The sequence below is a fragment of the Theropithecus gelada genome, chromosome 9 (genome assembly GCF_003255815.1).
Source record: "Theropithecus gelada isolate Dixy chromosome 9, Tgel_1.0, whole genome shotgun sequence".
Lineage (NCBI taxonomy): Eukaryota > Metazoa > Chordata > Mammalia > Primates > Cercopithecidae > Theropithecus > Theropithecus gelada.
Genome location: NC_037677.1, coordinates 97,549,840 through 97,568,011, shown reverse-complemented (window position 1 = coordinate 97,568,011; position 18,172 = coordinate 97,549,840). Strand labels below are relative to the sequence as shown.

The window sequence follows — 18,172 nt, the reverse complement described above, 5'->3', positions numbered from 1 at the left end:
GAAAGTTTTTCCTGACAAAATCTGCCTCTGTCTAATTCCACTATGTGAGCAAGAGTACTGCAGGCAGGTTCTGTTTACACAGATGAAAACATCTAATGCCTTCCACTGGGTAGCTCTACAAGCATTTGAAGATAGAGCTAATATACTAATTTATGCTGCAAGCTGATGAGGCCAGACACCCTCAACTGTGCCCCATAGAACAGAATCTTGAACATTCTTGTCTGTCCATCGGACTCTCGGAGTAACAGAATTGTTTATTAATTTGGCTTCCCCCAGGCCCATGGGCATGTGAAGCTCAGAAAGCATTGATACACACAGACACACAGACACACAGACACACACACACACATACACACACACTAGGAAGGAAGGAGAACAGCATCTTTTTCTTTTTCTTTTCTTTCTTTTTTTTTTTTTTTTTTTTTTTTTTTGAGACGGAGTCTCGCTCTGTCGCCCAGGCTGGAGTGCAGTGGCCGGATCTCAGCTCACTGCAAGCTCCGCCTCCCGGGTTCCCGCCATTCTCCTGCCTCAGCCTCCCGAGTAGCTGGGACCACAGGCGCCGCCACCTCGCCCGGCTAATTTTTTGTGTTTTTAGTAGAGACGGGGTTTCGCCGTGTTAGCCAGGATGGTCTCGATCTCCTGACCTTGTGATCCGCCCGTCTCGGCCTCCCAAAGTGCTGGGATTACAGGCTTGAGCCACCGTGCCTGGCCTTTTTTTTTTTTTTTTTTTGAGACAGGGTCTCACTCTGTCACCCAGGCTGGAGTGCAGTGGTGTGAACACAGGTCACAGCAGCCTTGACCTCCTGGGCTCCTGCCTCAGCCTTCCGCGTAGCTGGGACCACAGGCATACACCACTACACCCGGCTAGAGAATAGTGTCTTTAGCATAGAGTCCTGTCCCGCTGATCTCACCTTCTTCTACACCCTCCCGGCCCATGGCCTCAAAATCAGTCAGAGGGGGCAGGACATGTGGCTCACACCTGTAATCCCAGCACTTTGGTAAGCCAAGGTGGGAGAATTGCTTGAGGCCAGGGGTTTGAGGCCAGTCTGGGCAACAAAGTGAGACCCTGCCTCTACAAAAAAATTTAAAAATAACCCAGGCACCGTGGTGTGTGCCTGTAGTCCTAGCTACTTGGAAGACTGGGGCAGGAGGATTACTTGAGCCCAGGAGTTTGTGGCTGCAGGGAGCCAATGATCACACCACTGCACTCCAGCCTGGATGACAGAGCAAGACCCTGTTACTTTAAAATAAAATAAAATAAAAATCACCCAGAGGGGCCTTAGAAATGGGCTGACCTGCCCCACTGCATTTAGGCCCCTACATGCCTGTGTGACTGTGCCCAGCAACCCAGCCTTTGCAGGCCCCAAGTTGGGGAACCCAGGGGCCCTCAGTGCCCGCAATGAACATGGGGGCATCCCTAAATCCCTGTCCCCACAGCCAACAGTGATGAAAGTGACATCATCCATTCAGTCCGGGTGGAGAAGAGTCCAGCAGGGAGGCTGGGCTTCAGTGTGCGTGGGGGCTCAGAGCATGGCCTGGGCATCTTCGTCAGCAAAGTGGAGGAAGGCAGCAGTGCAGGTAAGCGGAACCCCCAGGTTGAAGTCCAGGCTTAGGATGTGACTCTAACCTCAGTGAATTGCAGGGGATGCTGCTGTCAGGGACAGAAGGAAGAGTTCCCAACTCTGGAAGGCCCGACTGACGGGGGGAGAGGGCTCACCCTCAGGGCAGAATGGTTTAAGGGACAGATCCCTAGGCACTGGGAACACTCAGCCCCTGCTCTGACAATCCCTACTCTGACTGAGGAGATCAGTTGAACCCGAAGGAGCTCCATTTGATGGGGGAGGCTCAGCCCCCACCCTGGGGACTCTTCTCCCGAGTGCCCCATGCCAGCCACTCCCATCCTGTGGTGCAGAGCGGGCTGGCCTGTGCGTGGGGGACAAGATCACGGAAGTCAACGGGCTAAGCCTGGAAAGCATCACCATGGGTAGCGCTGTGAAGGTGCTGACGGGCAGCAGCCACCTGCACATGATGGTGCGGCGCATGGGCCGCGTGCCAGGCATCAAGTTCTCCAAGGAGAAGACCACGTGGTGAGCAGCAACTCCCTCATCCTAGCCCTGGCCTTGCCCCAGCCCACCCCAGCCCTACCACCATGCAAAACCCACTGAGGGGAGAGGTTTCTGCTCCTCCTGCTCACAGGCTCAGGAAACGCAGGGGATCCAAAGGCCTTACCTCAAAATAAGGAGAGACCACATCTCTCCCTTGCCCTCCTCCAATGGCTCTGCTCTCTCAGATCCCAGTGGTCCTGCTGCCACATTGCTGCTGCTCCTGCTGTGAAACCCGGGGGCAAAACACCACCTCCCCACAGGGGTGCTGTAAGGATTAGAACTGGGATCTAGCCTGGGCAACATAGCAAGACTCCTTCTCTTAAAAAAAAAAAAAAAAAAAAAAAAAAGCCAGGTACAGTGGCTCAAGCCTGTAATCCCAGCACTTTGGGAGGCTGAAGCGGGTGGGTCACCTGAGGTTGGGAGTTCAAGACCAGCCTGACCAACATGGAGAAACCCTGTCTCTACCAAAAATAAAAAATTAGCCAGGCATGGTGGAGCATGCCTGTAATCCCAGCTACTCGGGAGGCTGAGGCAGGAGAATCGCTTGAACCCAGAGGTGGAGGATGTGGTGAGCCAAGATCACACCATTGCACTCTAGCCTGGGCAACAAGAGTGAAGCTCCGTCTAAAACAAAACAAAACAAAACAAAAAAACTGGGCATGGTGGGCATGTGCCTGTAATCCCAGCCATTCAAGAGGCTGAGCTGAGGTGGAAGGACTGCTTGAGCCCAGGAGGTTGAGGCTGCAGTGAGCCATGATCACACCATGGTACTCCAGCCTGGGTGGACAGAGCAAGACCCTGTCTCAAAAAAAAAAAAAAAAAAAGGAATGGTCCTGGCACATTGCAGCTGCTCAATAAAAAGAGGCGATTTAGGCTGCTTTCCCAGCTAATGAACCTATGTCCCACTGCAGGTCTCAGGCCTGGGGAGTCCCCCAAAGGCAACCCCCACTTTCCCTGCAGTTGTCAGAGCTGCTGGGAGGGTGGTGGGTGGCAGCGGATGGAGGACCCCGCCTGAGGGCCCCCTGCTGTTGCCCAGGGTGGATGTGGTGAATCGGCGCCTGGTAGTGGAGAAGTGCGGTTCGACACCATCTGACACCAGCTCAGAAGATGGTGTCCGGCGCATCGTCCACCTATACACAACCTCTGACGACTTCTGCCTGGGCTTCAACATCCGTGGGGGCAAGGAGTTTGGCTTGGGCATCTACGTGTCCAAGTGAGGGCTGAGGCAGGAAGTGTCTTGGGGTAGAACTGAGAATGGGGCATGGAGTAGGGCCTAGGCTGGGATGTGGGGATGGTCAGCAAGTGAGGCCTGGCCAACCACCTGTCTCAGTGAGGGCCTGGGAGGGGACGGGAGGCCCCAGTAGGAGGGTCAAGGAGCTTGACTGGTACAGTCTTGTGTCCAAGAGAAGGGGGTCTGGAGTGGGGTGAGGGAGGGCAGGCCAGGGGCCTATCAGACTGATGCCTGTCTGGCTTCAGAGTGGACCATGGTGGGCTGGCCGAGGAGAACGGCATCAAGGTGGGGGACAAGGTCCTGGCGGCCAACGGTGTCAGGTTTGACGACATCAGCCACAGCCAGGCCGTGGAGGTGCTGAAGGGCCAAACGCACATCATGCTGACCATCAAGGTGGGCAGAACTGTGGGGGCAGGGAGAAGCGAGGCTAGAGGAGGGGCTTCCCAGGCCACCCTACTTCTTAATTATGCTTGGCAATTTATGACGTTCCCACAGCCACTAGAAGGTAGACAGGCATTGTTCTCATCCCTATTTTGAAGAAGAAGAAACTGAGGTTCAGAGAGGCACAGCAACTCACAAACAGGTCACTTACTCAGCTGGTCAGTGGCTGGGCCTGGTTCCAGTCCTTCTCCCCACAGTGCTAGAGTGGTGCCCCTTTCTTATGAAGGGTGGAGGCCTAGGGTTGAAAGGAACAAATGTCTTGCCCAGAAGGGAGGGGTGGCGGCTGTGGCTTTGGGCAGGACCTGGGTGGTGGGCATCCCCAGGGCATAGAGCAAGGAGGGCTAGGCTGGGGCCAGAGGTTGGATTTCACAGGAGGTGGCTGGATTCATTATTCATGTGGGTCTCACACTTGTCTGAGGATCAGGTCTTCTCATTCCGGCTCCTGGAGGAGATGCCACCTCACTCTCCCCTGGTGTTCAGCCCTGGCCTCTGCTCTACCATTCTGTTTCCCCAAGCTTTCACTTGGAGTGAAACCTTCATTGGGTGCCTCCTCTGCTGCCCTCCCCCACCCATTTCTACCTCTCCCCCATCCAATTTTTCCTTTTCCTTCCTCTCAGATTAGCCCAAACATCTCTCCTCACTCCCACTCTGCCCCTCATTCATTCAACAATATTTTTGGGTACCCGCTATGTGCCGGCGACGGTGCCAGGAACTGGGGCTGCAACAGTGAACAGGACAGATAAGTTCTTTGCTACTGGAGGGAGACAGATCAATAAACTAGATGCTTGCAGATGTTGACAAATGCTCTAAGGAAATTAACAGAGAGATGGAATGGAGTAATTCAGGAAGGCCCCTGTATCTTGGGGTCAGGGTGGCCTCCAGGCAGAGTGAACAGCAGGTGCAAAGGCCCTGAGATACAAAGGAACTTGGCATGTTCAGAAAGAAAGTGACCTGTATGGCCAGAGCATGATGAATTTGGAGGACAGAAATGAAGTTGAAGGTTTACTCCCATCGTGTCACCCCCGCCCCATTCTCACTCTCCGTCCTCACTGCTCCCCCTTCCCTCCTGTGCCCACCATCCCCTCCCCAGGAGACCGGCCGGTACCCTGCCTACAAAGAGATGGTTTCTGAGTACTGCTGGCTGGACCGACGTAAGTGGCTCAGATCTCCAAGGTTGGAGGGAAAGGGTGGAGGCCTGAGGGTGGGACCCGGGCCTCTGAAGAAGAAAAGGGCCAGGCTCGGTGGCTCACATCTGTAATCCCAGCACTTTGGGAGGCTGAGGTGGGAGAATCGCTTGAGCACAGGAGTTCAAGACCAGTCTGGGCCATATAGGGAGACCTCGTCTTTACAAATAATAATTTAAGCCGGCCATGGTGGCTCACGCCTGTAATCCCAGCACTTTGGGAGGCTGAGATAGGCAGATCACCTGAGGTGACGAGTTCGAGACCAGCCTGACCAACATGGAGAAACCTCGTCTCTACTAAAAATACAAAATTAGCTGGGCATGGTGGCCCATGCCTGTAATCCCATCTACTCGGTAGGCTGAGGCAGGAGAATTGCTTGAACCCAGGAGGCAGATGTTGCAGTGAGCAGAGATTGTGCCATTGCAGTCCGGCCTGGGCAACAAGAGCGAAACTCCATCTCAAAATAATAATAACAATTTTAAAATTAACTGGAGTGGTGGTGAGGGCCTGTGGTCTGTGCTACTTGTGAGGCTGAGGTGGAAAGATTGCCTGAGCCCAGGAGTTTGAGGCTGTGGTAAGCCGAGGAGCTACACTCCAGCCTGGGCAACACAGTGAGAGACTGTCTCAAAAAAAAAAAAAAAAAAAGAAGAGAAAAGAAAAAAAGAAAGTCCAGCACGGTGGCTTATGCCTATAATCCCAAAACTTTGGGAGGCTGAGGTGGGTGGATCATCTGAGGTCAGGTGTTCGAGACCAGCCTGGCCAACATGATGAAACCCCATCTCTACTAAAAATACAAAAATTAGCTGGGTGTGGTTGTGCACACCTGTAATACCAGCTCCTTGGGAAGCTGAGGCACAAGAGTCGCTTGAACCCAGGAAGTAGAGGTTGCAGTGAGCCAAGATCATGCCACTGCACTCCAGTCAGGGCCATAGAATGAGACTCTGTCTCAAAAACAACAAAAGAAGGAAGAAGGAAGGAGGAGGAAGGAGGAGGGAGGAGGGACGGGAAGGGAGAAGGGAGAAGGGAGAAGGGAGAAGGGAGAAGGGAGAAGAAAGAAGAAAGAAGAAGAAAGAAAGAAGAAGAAAGAAGAAGACCAAAACCCTTCACACAGTCTAGAGCTATTTCTGGGCTCCCCTCTGAGAATCTGCGGATAAAATGCAGGCTCTCCTAGGGTCTGGAGTCCCAGTAGGTGATTCGAGAAGTGACATGCCTTAGGTCAGTGGCAGCATTTCGGAGCAGCGGGTTCCACACCACTGCGGTTCTAACCCAGGCTGCTGCCTGACCTTGCCTCCTCCACCCCTAAGCCCAAGAGTGGTATGCAAGTCCGGTAGGGCCCTGAAGCAAGCCCGCTGACCCCTGGCTTCCCTACTCCCTGCAGTGAGCAACGGGGTGCTGCAGCAGCTGTCCCCGGCCTCTGAGAGCAGCTCCAGCGTCTCTTCGTGCGCCTCCAGCGCCCCCTACAGCTCAGGCTCCCTGCCCTCGGACCGCCTGGACGTCTCCCTGGGGCCGGAGGAGCCCGGCGGCCGCGGCCCAGGCTGGGGGCGGGCCGACACAGCCATGCAGACGGAGCCTGATGCCGGGGGCCGGGTGGAGACCTGGTGCAGCGTGCGGCCCACAGTCATCCTCAGGGACACCGCCATCCGCTCGGACGGCCCCCACCACGGCCGCCGCCTTGACTCTGCCCTCTCTGAGTCCCCCAAGACGGCCTTGCTACTGGCCCTCAGCCGACCCCGGCCCCCTATTACGCGCTCCCAGAGCCACCTGACCTTGTGGGGTACGTGGGGGATGGGTGGCTGCTGCTCCCTCCACAGCCTCTGGTCCAAAACCTGCCTCACACCCTGTCCTGGGTTCAATCCTCCCTTTGCCCCAGGCCTTGACGCAGCCCCTGCCCAACCCAAGCTCCATGCTGCTCAGGCCCTGCTGTGGGCTCCACTTTAAATTAGTCCTGGACCCCATACTCACCCTTAGTCTCTGCGCCTGTTCCCCGAACCAGCCCTTACCCCAGCCCCTGGATCCTGGAGTTCCCAGGCCTGTTTACACACACAGTCGCTCACACTCACATGCACGCATGTGTGCCCTTCTCCAACTGGGCCTCAATGGAGATTCCTTACATAGCCACAGCTGTGCGGTGGGGGAAAGGGTCAGAAAGTCGGAAGAGGAACCGCACTCCCACCCCCGCACAGCTGCAGATCCTGTCTGCCCTCTCCTCTCCCTTCTCTCTGCCCCCTCCACACCCCTGCCCCTCGTCCTTCCCTTCTGCCCATCCCTCCAGCACCCCGGTTGCTCCCTCCTGTCTGCAGAGGAGAAGAAGCAGCGGAAGAAGGAGAAGTCGGGGTCCCCTGGGGAGAAGGGTGCCCTGCAGCGCTCCAAGACGCTGATGAACCTCTTCTTCAAGGGAGGAGGTCAGGGGAGGCTAGCAGGGGATGGGCGCAGAGAGGCCTGGACACTGGACAGCGGGATCCCGGCCAAAGCTTGCCCTCACCTGGACATAGAGAAAGGTAAGTAGTGGGTTGATCAAACAGGAAGACAAGGTCAAGTCCACTAGCTTCGGCATCCAGCAGTTCTGAGTTGAGATCCCACACCGCCTTTTACCAGCTGAGTCCCCACTCAGCTCCTGAGAGCCTGAGTTTTCTCTTGAGTAAAATGGGGGTAATAATACTTACTTATTTTTCTTTCTTTCTTTCTTTATTATTATTATTACCTTTTGAAATGGAGTTTTGCTCTTGTTGCCCAGGCTGGAGTGTAATGGCACAATCTCAGCTCACTGCAACCTCCCCCTCCCAGGTTCAAGTGATTCTCCTGCCTCAGCCTCCCAAGTAGCTGGGATTACAGGCATGTGCCACCATGCCCGGCTAATTTTGTATTTTTAGTAGAGAGGGCGTTTCACCATGTTGGTCAGGCTGGCTGGTCTCAAACTCCAGACCTCGTGTGATCCACCTGCCTCAGCCTCCCAAAGTGCTGGGATTATAGGCATGAGCCACCACACCCAGCCAGTAATACCTATTTCTTTAAGAGTAGTGGGGAGCAAGTGAATTAGTGTATGTGAATCATTTAGTACGTTGTCTGGCATACAGAAGGTGCTCAGAAAATGTAGTGGTCATTGTTATACTGCCTCATCTCCCCATTTTATAGAAAGGAAAACTGATGAATCATAGCACAGCAAGGACGTGGGAGAGCTCTGATCAGATCCCTGTGCTCTTGGTGGTGGCAGCGGTAGAGCACACTTTTCCTAGGGCATTTGGCTTCACCTCCCCTGGTCAGAGTTCTGTTTGCTCAATTCAGTTCTAGAAGCATCCTTGAGCAAAGCCATTTCTAGATCAGAGCCGAGGTAGAAGGGCCTAGCCCAGGCTGTACCCATGTCAGGGTCTGCCAAAGGATACTCACAAGAGGCCCTCTAATCCCTCTGGTGAGTTTCAGAGACTAGACCAAGGGTGGATGAGTTAAGACTCTTGGAGTTGCACGTGACAGAAACTCAACTCACACTAGCTTTAGAAAGCATTTCTTCTAGGCTTAGTGGCACACGCCTGTAATCCCAACTATTTTGTTTTGTTTTTTTGAGGCAGGGTCTTGCTCTGTCTCCCAGGCTGGAGTGCAGTGGCGTGATCTCGGCTGACTGCAACCTCCACCTCCCACACTCAAGCGATCCTTCCACCTCAGCCTCCCAAAGTGCTGGTATGACAGGTGTGCATCACCATGCCCAGCTAATTTTTTTTTTGTATTTTTTTGCAGAGATGGGGGTTTCACCATGTTGCCCAGGCTAGTCTCAAACTCCTGGACTCAAGCTATCTACCCGCCTCAGCCTCCCAAAGTGCTAGGACTACAGGCATGAGCTAATGCACCTGGCCAATCCCAACTACTCTGGAAGCTGAAGCAGCAAGATCACTTGAGCCCAGGAGTTTAAGACGAGCCTGGGCAACATAGCAAGACCCCCATCTCTAAAGAAAAAAAAAAGTAAAAGAAAAAGAAAGCACATCTTGGCTCAGCTACTGATTTAAGCTGGGTCTAAACATCTGAGCAACATCATCAGACATCTGTCCCCCTCCATCTCCCCGCTCCATCTCTCCCGTGAGTTGGCTTCACTGTTGTGGGCTTTGCCGACTTGGGGGTAAGATGGCCTCTATTGCATAGCAACCCCAGGAGAAAGTGCTTCTCCTTAAATAGTTGCAGCTGAAGTCCCAGGGTAGGCTGTCCCTGGCCCAGCTGAGATCCTGTGCCATGCAGAATAAATCGCTATGATGTGGGAGAGAAAGTGCTTTTGTTAGCCAGCCTGGATCATATACCCACCCTGGAGTACATGGGCTAAGAACAGAGCGGGGTGGGTCCCCAGGAGAAAATCAGGGTGCTGTTTTCAGAAGAGGGGGGTGGATGTCGGATCAACAAAACAACCAGAGGATGAGGAGCTGGACCCTGCTTCGCCCTGGGGTGGGAAGTTCTGGGGTCTCAAGGTGATTGTACCATGGGAGAGATAATCCCTTCCAATTAGGGCTGCCTGGCCCCTCTCCATCTCTCTTCCCACAGCTCCCAAGGCCCTGCCCTCTGCTGGTTCTCCTCCCACCTCTCTGGCTACTCCTCTATCTCCTTCCAAGGCTCCTCTTTTTCCCTCCGTCCCCTGAAGGTGGGTACTTCTCCGAGCTCTGTCCCTGAGGTTCTTCCCTTCATACATTTGCTTCCAAGTGAATTTGCATAAGCAGAGCTCAGACTGCACCCTCTCTTGATCCAAAACCGTCCTGACTCCCCATTGCCTATGAAGGAAGTCCATAGCCTGAGCATTGCCTTCAAGTCCCTCAGGGCCAAGCCTCTTGCCTCCCCATTACACCTACTTCCAGTCTGAATTTTCCATTCCAGCTTGTCCTGAGCCCTCCTGACCCCCATTTTCAGACTGGGGGCCAAGACCTGCAGCTGAGCCTCTTTCTTCTTCATAGCAGGGGGCGTGGGCCCGGTGCAGAAGTTTGTCACCTGGAGACTGAGACGCGGTAATTCATGCATCCCTTTACCAAGGCCTGGTTTACAGTAGAGTGGCAGATGAGGGTGCATGCTGGGGGCCAGCTAAGTGGCTTTGGACTAAACTGAGTCAGGGTCAAGCATGGGGGATCAGGCAACTAGACTAGTACGTATTGGGGGCAGCTAAAAGAATTGGACTAAGCTTACTAGGAAAGATAGGGTGGCAGACAGATATTGGTGTGCATTTTAGGAGCTTGTGTTGGGACTCCCAAAGATATATTTGGGGGTGATGAGGGAGCCTGTGCTGGGGCTCCAGTGGGGAACAGACTACTATGATGGTGCATGTTCAGGGGGCCCTGGGGGCACTGGGCTAAGACCCCATTAAGAAACAGACTGGTATAGGGGTCCATGTTGGGGCTGAGGGGCTGGGGTTTGTGCTGCATTGGTGGGCAGGTTGCTGTGGGCAACCACAGTGGGAGCATATAGGCTAGGCTAGGATTCTGCCCCAGGCACCTGGGCTCTCAGCTGGCCAGTTACGGGGCCCAACCCTGCTGAGGGAAGCCCCTCTCCCCTCCCCTGATGACTCCTGGCTCCTTATCACGCCCTTTGGCTCCTGCCCTGCAGACCGGGAGAGGGGCCGGGCCCTGCTGTCTGCCAGGTCCAGGAGTCCCTGCAGCCAGCTGCCCAATGTGGATGAGCAGGTTCAGGCCTGGGAGAGCCGGCGGCCCCTCATTCAGGACCTGGCCCAAAGGCTGCTGACTGATGATGAGGTGCTGGCTGTCACCCGCCACTGCTCCCGGGTAAGCCTCCATCCTGCCTGCAGCCTTGGCACGCGGTCCTTCGGTCACCCAGCCTATCATTCACTCAGGCCACTGTCCAATGACCAGTGTCTGGGCTTGATGCCAGGAGGCTAGTGGTCAGTAAAATCAGAAGTCACCCCTGTCTCACACACACACACACACATCTGCCAGCTCACAGGAAGAAGAGCTAGACAATCACTAGAACCAAAACACCCATGGTGATGAGTCACACAAAGAGCTGTGAAGAAAAAGAACATGAGAGGGTAAACCAGGAGACACATATTAGATGGTGTGGGCTGGGAGGCGCTCCCAGAGGAGGTGGTATTTAAGCTGAGAAGAGAAGGAGAGGACACTTTTCCCGAGTGGGGAAAGTGAGTCCCTGCAGTCACCTGCCTCTGCCCTCTCTGAGCCTCCATCCTTCCCTGCATGCCACCCTCTGCTCCTGGGTCACCCAGCACGCCTGGCCTCATGCCAGGTCCTTTCCCCTGTTGCCCAAGTAAGTAATCCTTTGCCTCCCCTACACACCACACCTCAACCCCTGCCCCCCAACACCTAAACCGTTGTTCTCTGTTCCCTTCCACTTCAAAAAGAGCCAGAGGGCCCCAGGGTGAGGAGAGAGTCAGATTTGAAGGAGTCTCTGGGGCCCACCTGCTGGGGAGGCTGTGGGGCACAGCTCACTCCCTCCAGGACTGGCAGGTCCTTTTCTGTCCCTGTCTCAGGAAGACCTGGGTGTGTACGCTGGGCAACTTGTGAGGAGTCTGCACACTGTGTGTGAGGGCGAGCTGGGAGGTCTTGGAAAATTGTTTGTGGATTCCCTCACCCTTCACCTTGCTCAGAGTGGGGCTGTGTTGTATGTCTGTGTGGTGTGTGCACTGGCGTGTCTGTGGGGTACCTGGTTTGTGTTGATATGACTGCACGATTGTGTGTGTGTGTGTGCATGTGAGCAAGCAGGTGTCTGGCTAGCGTGTGTGTGTGTGTGTCCATGCATTGTCACCTGGAGACTGAGACATGGTCATTTATGCATCCTGTTACCAAGGCCCGGTTTGCAGCAGAGCTGCAGATAGGGGTGTGTGCTGGGGGGAAGCTAAAGGGCTTTGGGCTAAACTCAGAAAGTGTCACCCTCAGCTCCCAGTGCTGAGTAGGGCAATGCAGGCTCTGTCCATGAGGTGGGACTCTGGGTCTGTCTCTTTGGCGGCTCCTTTTCCCTCATCCCTCCCTTCTTTGCCCAAACTTCCTACTGTGCTCCCATACCACCTGCCGAGCTCAACCACCACCCAAACCTGACCCAAGCCCCCCACACCAAGAGATCAGACCCTCAGCAATGAAGCCCTGGCTGGAGTGATGAGCAAAGTTCTCCTGGTGACTGGGGCATGTAGCCCTGAACCCCAGGCTTCCCCTCTCTCCCCATGTGAGCCATCTCTCTACAGCTGCCAGACCAAGAATCAGAAACCCGTCTCTGATTGGCTAGGTGCTGTGGCTCATGCCTATAATCCCAGCAATTTGGGAGGCCAAGGCGAGCGGATCACCTGAGGTCAGGAGATCGAGACCAGTCTGTCCAACATGGTGAAACCCCATCTCTACTAAAAATACAAAAAAAAAAAGAAAAAAAAAAAAAGCTGGGCATGGTGGCAGGTGCCTGTAATCCCAGCTACTCAGGAGGCTGAAGCAGCAGAATTGCTTGAACCTGGGAGATGGAGGTTGCAGTGAGCCAAGATCGCGCCATTGCACTCCAACCTGAGAATAAGAGCGAAAATCTGTCTCTAAAGAAGGAGAAAAAGAGAGAAAGAAAGAGAGAGATAGAGGGAGGGAGGGAGGGAAGGAAAGGAAACCCTTCTCTGATCGCTGTACACTCCCCAAGTCACCTGGTGACCCATTGTCTTTGGCAGAATAAAGTACAAGTTTCCTGCTCTCACATTCGAAGTCCTCCCCGATTCGACTCCCTAACCCACCAACCTCCACTTTCCCATGGCTGCCGCATAGGTTTATACAGGTTACAACCTGCACAACCTCAGGGACGCTACTTACATAGTCACAACCTGTGCAGCAGCCCTGCAGGGAGGCTCTTCATGGACCCCATGGCCACGTTTAAACCACTATCTACTCGTTTTTCCACACCACCTTTGCAACACTTTCTTCCCAACTTTTGTGCTGTTCCCTACATCTATCTTCTAAGAGTCAGTCAAAATACCACCACCTCCATGAAGCCCACAGGGATCCTCCCACCTTCCTCTGAGACTCCCTGTGCTCCATTGCCCCTGGCTTGTAGTTCACTGGGGTATGTGACTCATCTGCCCCTCGCTCCCACTAGACCCAGTTTCTGAAGATCTGAGACAGGATCATTGTGCCCCTGCTGCCCAGTACAGGGTCTGGTACTTAGTGGGTAACGAATCCAAGTCCATAGACTTAAAGCGTGTGCACATGTGGGGCTGGTTCTGCACCATATGTGTCTCTCCAGACAAAAGGGAATGTATTGTTGATATGTGTGAGTCGCTGTAACTGTGTGTGGTTTGGGGCCACACACATCGTTTGTATTGTATTTATTTCTAGATATTTATGAATGACTCACTCTGACCACCAGGGCATGCTCTGTCTCTGTGCCTGTGCCCATAGAAAGTGTTCTATGCATGCGTGTCACTGACTCAGTCTCCCTCTCGCCACAAGGGGTCGGTGTGCTGTCCAAGTGGGATGGCTCCCAGTGTTCAGGTCTTCAGAGTCAGTGGGGTGTGGCATCCGGGCAGTGCCAGGCAGAAGGGGTTCCACCCCGCCCCCCATCCCGCCCCAGGAACTGACCGGAGAGGCTTTCTGCAGAGCCGCCCCTTCCCCAAGGCTCCCATTCCAGCCCCAAACAAAGCCTAATTTGTAGGTCTGTGTGCAGACACATGCTGGGACAGCCAGGCACACAGCCTAGAGTTTGGCTCGAATTCCTTCCTTCTGCCTGGGATGTGGGGGTGGGGAGGAGAGTCCACTCCCTGCACATCCTTTTCCCACACCAGAGCAAGCAAGAGTTAGACTTCCCGGGTTCCAGTCCCTCTTCCCATTTCCTTATGTGTATGGCTTTGAGTGAAGGCCTTCTCTCTGAGCCTCAGTTTCAGCATCTGTAAAACAGGAATAATGAATGCCATTTCTCAGGGTGGTTGCTGAGAGATGGTATGTAAAAGGCTTAGAAAAGTGTCTGTCCCAAAGCTGTTATCAATGCTGTTGCTATTTATTGCAGGTCTGTTATTACTGCAGGCTTCCACCCTATCACCAAGATCAGACCACCCTGCAGCAGCTGGGGGTGGAGTAAACCTTTCCCAAGGCATGCAGGGCTGGATAGGTCCCTACATGCGTAGAAGAAACACCTGCATGCCCTGGTGTCCCCCTCACCCAGCTCTGGAAGTCCCCACTGCTGTCTGACCTGTGGTGCCTCTATCTGCAGTATGTGCATGAGGGAGGTGTGGAGGACCTGGTGAGGCCCCTGCTGGCCATCCTGGACAGGCCTGAGAAGCTGCTGCTGCTGCGGGACATCAGGTGGGAGGAGGTTGCAGAGAGGGCTTGGGGGCAGAAAGGGGATCCCTGGTACCACCCCCAACCTCCCAAGGGCTGAAGGGCATCCTGGCACCTCTAGAACTGACACCCTGCCTGTCCCTCCCACCCCTGCTGTCTCTCACCCTCTCCCAGGAGTGTGGTGGCCCCCACAGACCTGGGCCGCTTTGACAGCATGGTGATGCCTGTGGAGCTGGAGGCTTTTGAGGCCCTCAAGAGCAGAGCAGGTCAGCAGTGGGAGGCGGGACTTCTGGGTCCCAGCCCTGCTGGGGATGGGGATGGGACCCCGTGGTGGAGAGGGCTGCAGAGATTGCCGAGCCCCTTGAGCTGTTTCCCTCTGGGAGCCTGGCGGGGTGCCTTGCCTCTGACCTGTTCATCTTTCCAACCAGTCCGGCCTCCTGCTTTGAGACCAGCCCGGCAGGACACACCACCCAAGCGTCACCTTATCACCCCCGTGCCTGGTCAGTCAGATCCCAGAGCCCAGGGAGGGGCACAACCCTGGGGAGATTAGGGAAAGGAGGATGGGCCTTCTACTTCTTTCCCCAGGGGGAGGCAGTTGTGGCTTCCAGGCACATTGCGGTCCCCTGAAGGAAAGCTCTTGTCCACCAGAGCCATTTTATCACATCCGCTGGTCACCACCTGTACTATTATTTACTTAATAGTTGGTTTGAAACCTGCTCACTTTTAAAATCTAGTCTCATTCTATGCAGTAATCTCTGAGAAATTACGTTTGATGTGCTAGTCGTCTTTTTTCTTAGATACATTAAAATAGAATTGTAACGATTCCAACAGGAAGTATTAAAATGCAATTCTAGGCCGGAAGCGGTGGCTCATGCCTGTAATCCCAGCACTTTGGGAGGCTGAGGCGGGTGGATCGCTTGAGGTCAGGGGTAGAGACCAACCTGGCCAACATGGCGAAACCCCATCTCTACTAAAAATACAAAAATGAGCTGGGCTTGATGGCGCACGCCTGTAATCCCAGCTACTCGGGGAGACTGAGGCAGGAGAATCACTTGAACCTGGGAGGTGGAGGTTGCAGTGAGCCAAAATTGCGCCACCGCACTCCAGCCTGGGCGACAGAGTGCGATTCCATCTCAAACAAAAAAAAAAAAAAAAAAAAAAGTGGCGGCGCGGTGGCTCAAGCCTGTAATCCCAGCACTTTGGGAGGCCGAGGCGGGTGGATCACGAGGTCAGGAGATCGAGACTATCCTGGCTAACATGGTGAAACCCCGTCTCTACTAAAAAATACAAAAAACTAGCCGGGCGTGGTGGCGGGCGCCTGTAGTCTCAGCTACTCGGGAGGCTGAGGTGGGAGAATGCCGTGAACCCGGGAGGCGGAGCTTGCAGTGAGCCGAGATCACGCCACTGCACTCCAGCCTGGGNGTTTGTCCGCCTACCCCATGGGTGGGCCGCACTGCACTGGTTCCTGAACAAACTCGGGCCTGGTTCTCACAGGCCCCACACAAACCAAAGCAAGGCCTGGGTCCTGGAGAGGTGGTCCAAGCTGGGAGGGGAGGAGTGGGCAGCTGACCTTGGCGCTCTTCCCCAGACAGCCGCGGAGGCTTCTACCTGCTGCCGGTGAACGGCTTCCTGGAAGAGGAAGATGATGGGGAGCTGAGGGAGCGGCTGGGGGGCCTCAAGGTCTCCCCGAGTGCCTCTGCCCCTCGCCACCCTCATAAAGGGATCCCCCCTCTCCAAGACGTGCCAGTAGATGCCTTCACCCCCCGCCGAAGTGCTTGCACACCCCCTCCCCAGCCACCCCCTGTGGCTCCCCGGCCCCTGCGGCCTAACTGGCTGCTGACAGAACCCCTGAGCAGAGAGCACCCTCCACATGGCCAGGTCCGGGGCCAGGCTCAGAGCCGCAGCCGCAGCCGCAGCCGCAGCCGCAGTAGCCGGGGTCAAGGCAAGTCTCCGGGTAGACGCTCCCCGTCCCCTGCGCCTACCCCTGCCCCCAGCATGGCCAATGGGCGCTACCACAAGCCTCGGAAGGCCAGGCCCCCTCTACCACGATCTCTGGATGGGGAGGCAGCCAAGGTGGAGGCCAAGCAAGGGCCCTCGGAGAATGGAACTGAGGGGACGGCCGAGGAGGCAGCCATGAAGACCCCCAGTGGCGAGCTGAAGACAGTGACACTGTCCAAGATGAAGCAGTCCTTAGGTGAGTCCAGGTGGGACTGGGCCTGGCAGGGGACACTAGGAAGCCTGGGCCCAGGAAAAGAATCTGGGGTATTGAGCCAGGCGCGGTGGCTCACGCCTGTAATCCCAGCACTTTGGGAGGCCGAGGCTGGTGGATCACTTGAGGTCAGAAGTTCAAGACTAGCCTGGGCTACATGGTGAAACCCCGTTTCCACTAAAAATACAAAAGAATTAGCTGGGCGTGGTGGTGGGCGCCTGTAATCCCAGCTACTCAGAAGGCTGAGCAGGAGAATCACTTGAACCCGGGAGGCAGAGGTTGCCATGAACCCAACTGAGATTGCGCCTCTGCACTCCAGCCTGGGCGACAGAGTAAGACTCTGTCTCTGCCAGGCGCGGTGGCTTACACCTGTAATCCCAGCACTTCGGGAGGTCAAGGAGGGCGGATCACCTGAGGTCAGGAGTTCCAGACCAGCCTGACCAACATGGAGAAACCTCGTCTCTACTAAAAGTACAAAATTAGCCGGGCATGGTGGCACATGCCTGTAATCCCAGCTACTCGGGAGGCTGAGGCAGGATAATCGCTTGAACCTGGGAGGCGGAGGTTGCCGTGAGCCGAGACTGTGCCATTGCACTCCAGCCTGGGCAACAAGAGCGAAACTCCGTCTCAAAAAAAAAAAAAAAAAAAAAAGGCTGTCTCAAAAAATAAATAAAAGGGAATCTGGGGTATTGGGGTGTATCTGGGTGGGGTCTAGATTTGAGGGGCTAGGCTCTGGAGGATTTTAGAATGAATTGAGATTTGAGTAGTAACAGAATGTAGGGATGTGGGAGAAGTTGGGGCCTTGGGTTTGGGGATGGGATTCTAGGTTTCTCCAGGGAGCTTGCATTTTGGGGTCCAGCTGCACTCTCACAGTGTTTCTCCCCATCACTAGGCATCAGCATTTCTGGGGGCATTGAGTCCAAGGTGCAGCCCATGGTGAAGATAGAGAAGATCTTCCCTGGGGGGGCCGCCTTCCTCAGTGGGGCCCTGCAGGTGGGTGAAGCATGCCCAGGCCCACCCTAACAGCCCACAGCTGAAACCAGGCAGGAGATGGGCTGGCCATGCTCAGCTTCCAGCCAGACATGTTTAGCCCAGGTTGTGGGAGGAGGCTTGGGGTGAGGGGGTTCAGATGAGCAGGATGAGCAGGCCCAGGGAAAACTCTGTCCCCTCATGCTAGCCTGAGCCTGAGCCCCAAGGGACAAAGAGCCCTTGTCTGTGCCCCACCCTGCCCCCAACGACTCCAGGCACAAAAGTCTCATTGTCCATCCCCTCCACCCAGATGGGGGAGGAGCGTCCTCGTGGGTGGAGGTGAGAAGATGCTGCCTTCAGGTTGGGGGCTGGTGCAGGGTGACATGGGGATGGAGGGATGTGACTCTCTCATTCCATCCTAGGCTGGTTTCGAGCTTGTGGCAGTGGACGGAGAGAGTCTGGAGCAGGTGACCCACCAGCGTGCAGTAGACACTATCCGTCGGGCTTATCGAAACAAGGCCCGGGAGCCCATGGAGCTTGTGGTCAGGGTCCCCAGGCCCAGCCCACGGCCCTCACTCTCCGACTCATCAGCCCTTACTGATGAGGACCTTCCTGCTGACCACTCGCCTGCCCACCAACCCCTTGATGCTGCTCCAGTTCCTGCCCACTAGCTCCTAGAACCTCCCACCAATCCCCAGACTCCTCCCACCGATGCCAGGCTCCTCCAGCCAACTCCCAGCCCAGCCCCCTCCCCAGCCCTCCAGACTCCTGATTCTAAGCCTACACCCTCCCCACACATCCCATGA

At 55.2% G+C, this 18,172-nt stretch overlaps 1 protein-coding gene across 1 annotated transcript in view; it reads left to right on the top strand.

The window, feature by feature from the left end:
• PDZD7 (PDZ domain containing 7) overlaps positions 1-18,172 on the top strand; it is a 24,948-nt gene extending 6,776 nt beyond the window's left edge. The window contains 15 exon segments of the mRNA XM_025397996.1: positions 1,438-1,578; positions 1,913-2,087; positions 3,142-3,318; positions 3,582-3,729; positions 4,868-4,928; positions 6,340-6,735; positions 7,262-7,459; positions 9,884-9,934; positions 10,527-10,702; positions 14,121-14,212; positions 14,363-14,454; positions 14,617-14,688; positions 15,777-16,382; positions 17,290-17,390; positions 17,789-18,172. Coding sequence (XP_025253781.1) covers positions 1,438-1,578; positions 1,913-2,087; positions 3,142-3,318; positions 3,582-3,729; positions 4,868-4,928; positions 6,340-6,735; positions 7,262-7,459; positions 9,884-9,934; positions 10,527-10,702; positions 14,121-14,212; positions 14,363-14,454; positions 14,617-14,688; positions 15,777-16,382; positions 17,290-17,390; positions 17,789-18,172 — 2,870 coding nt within the window.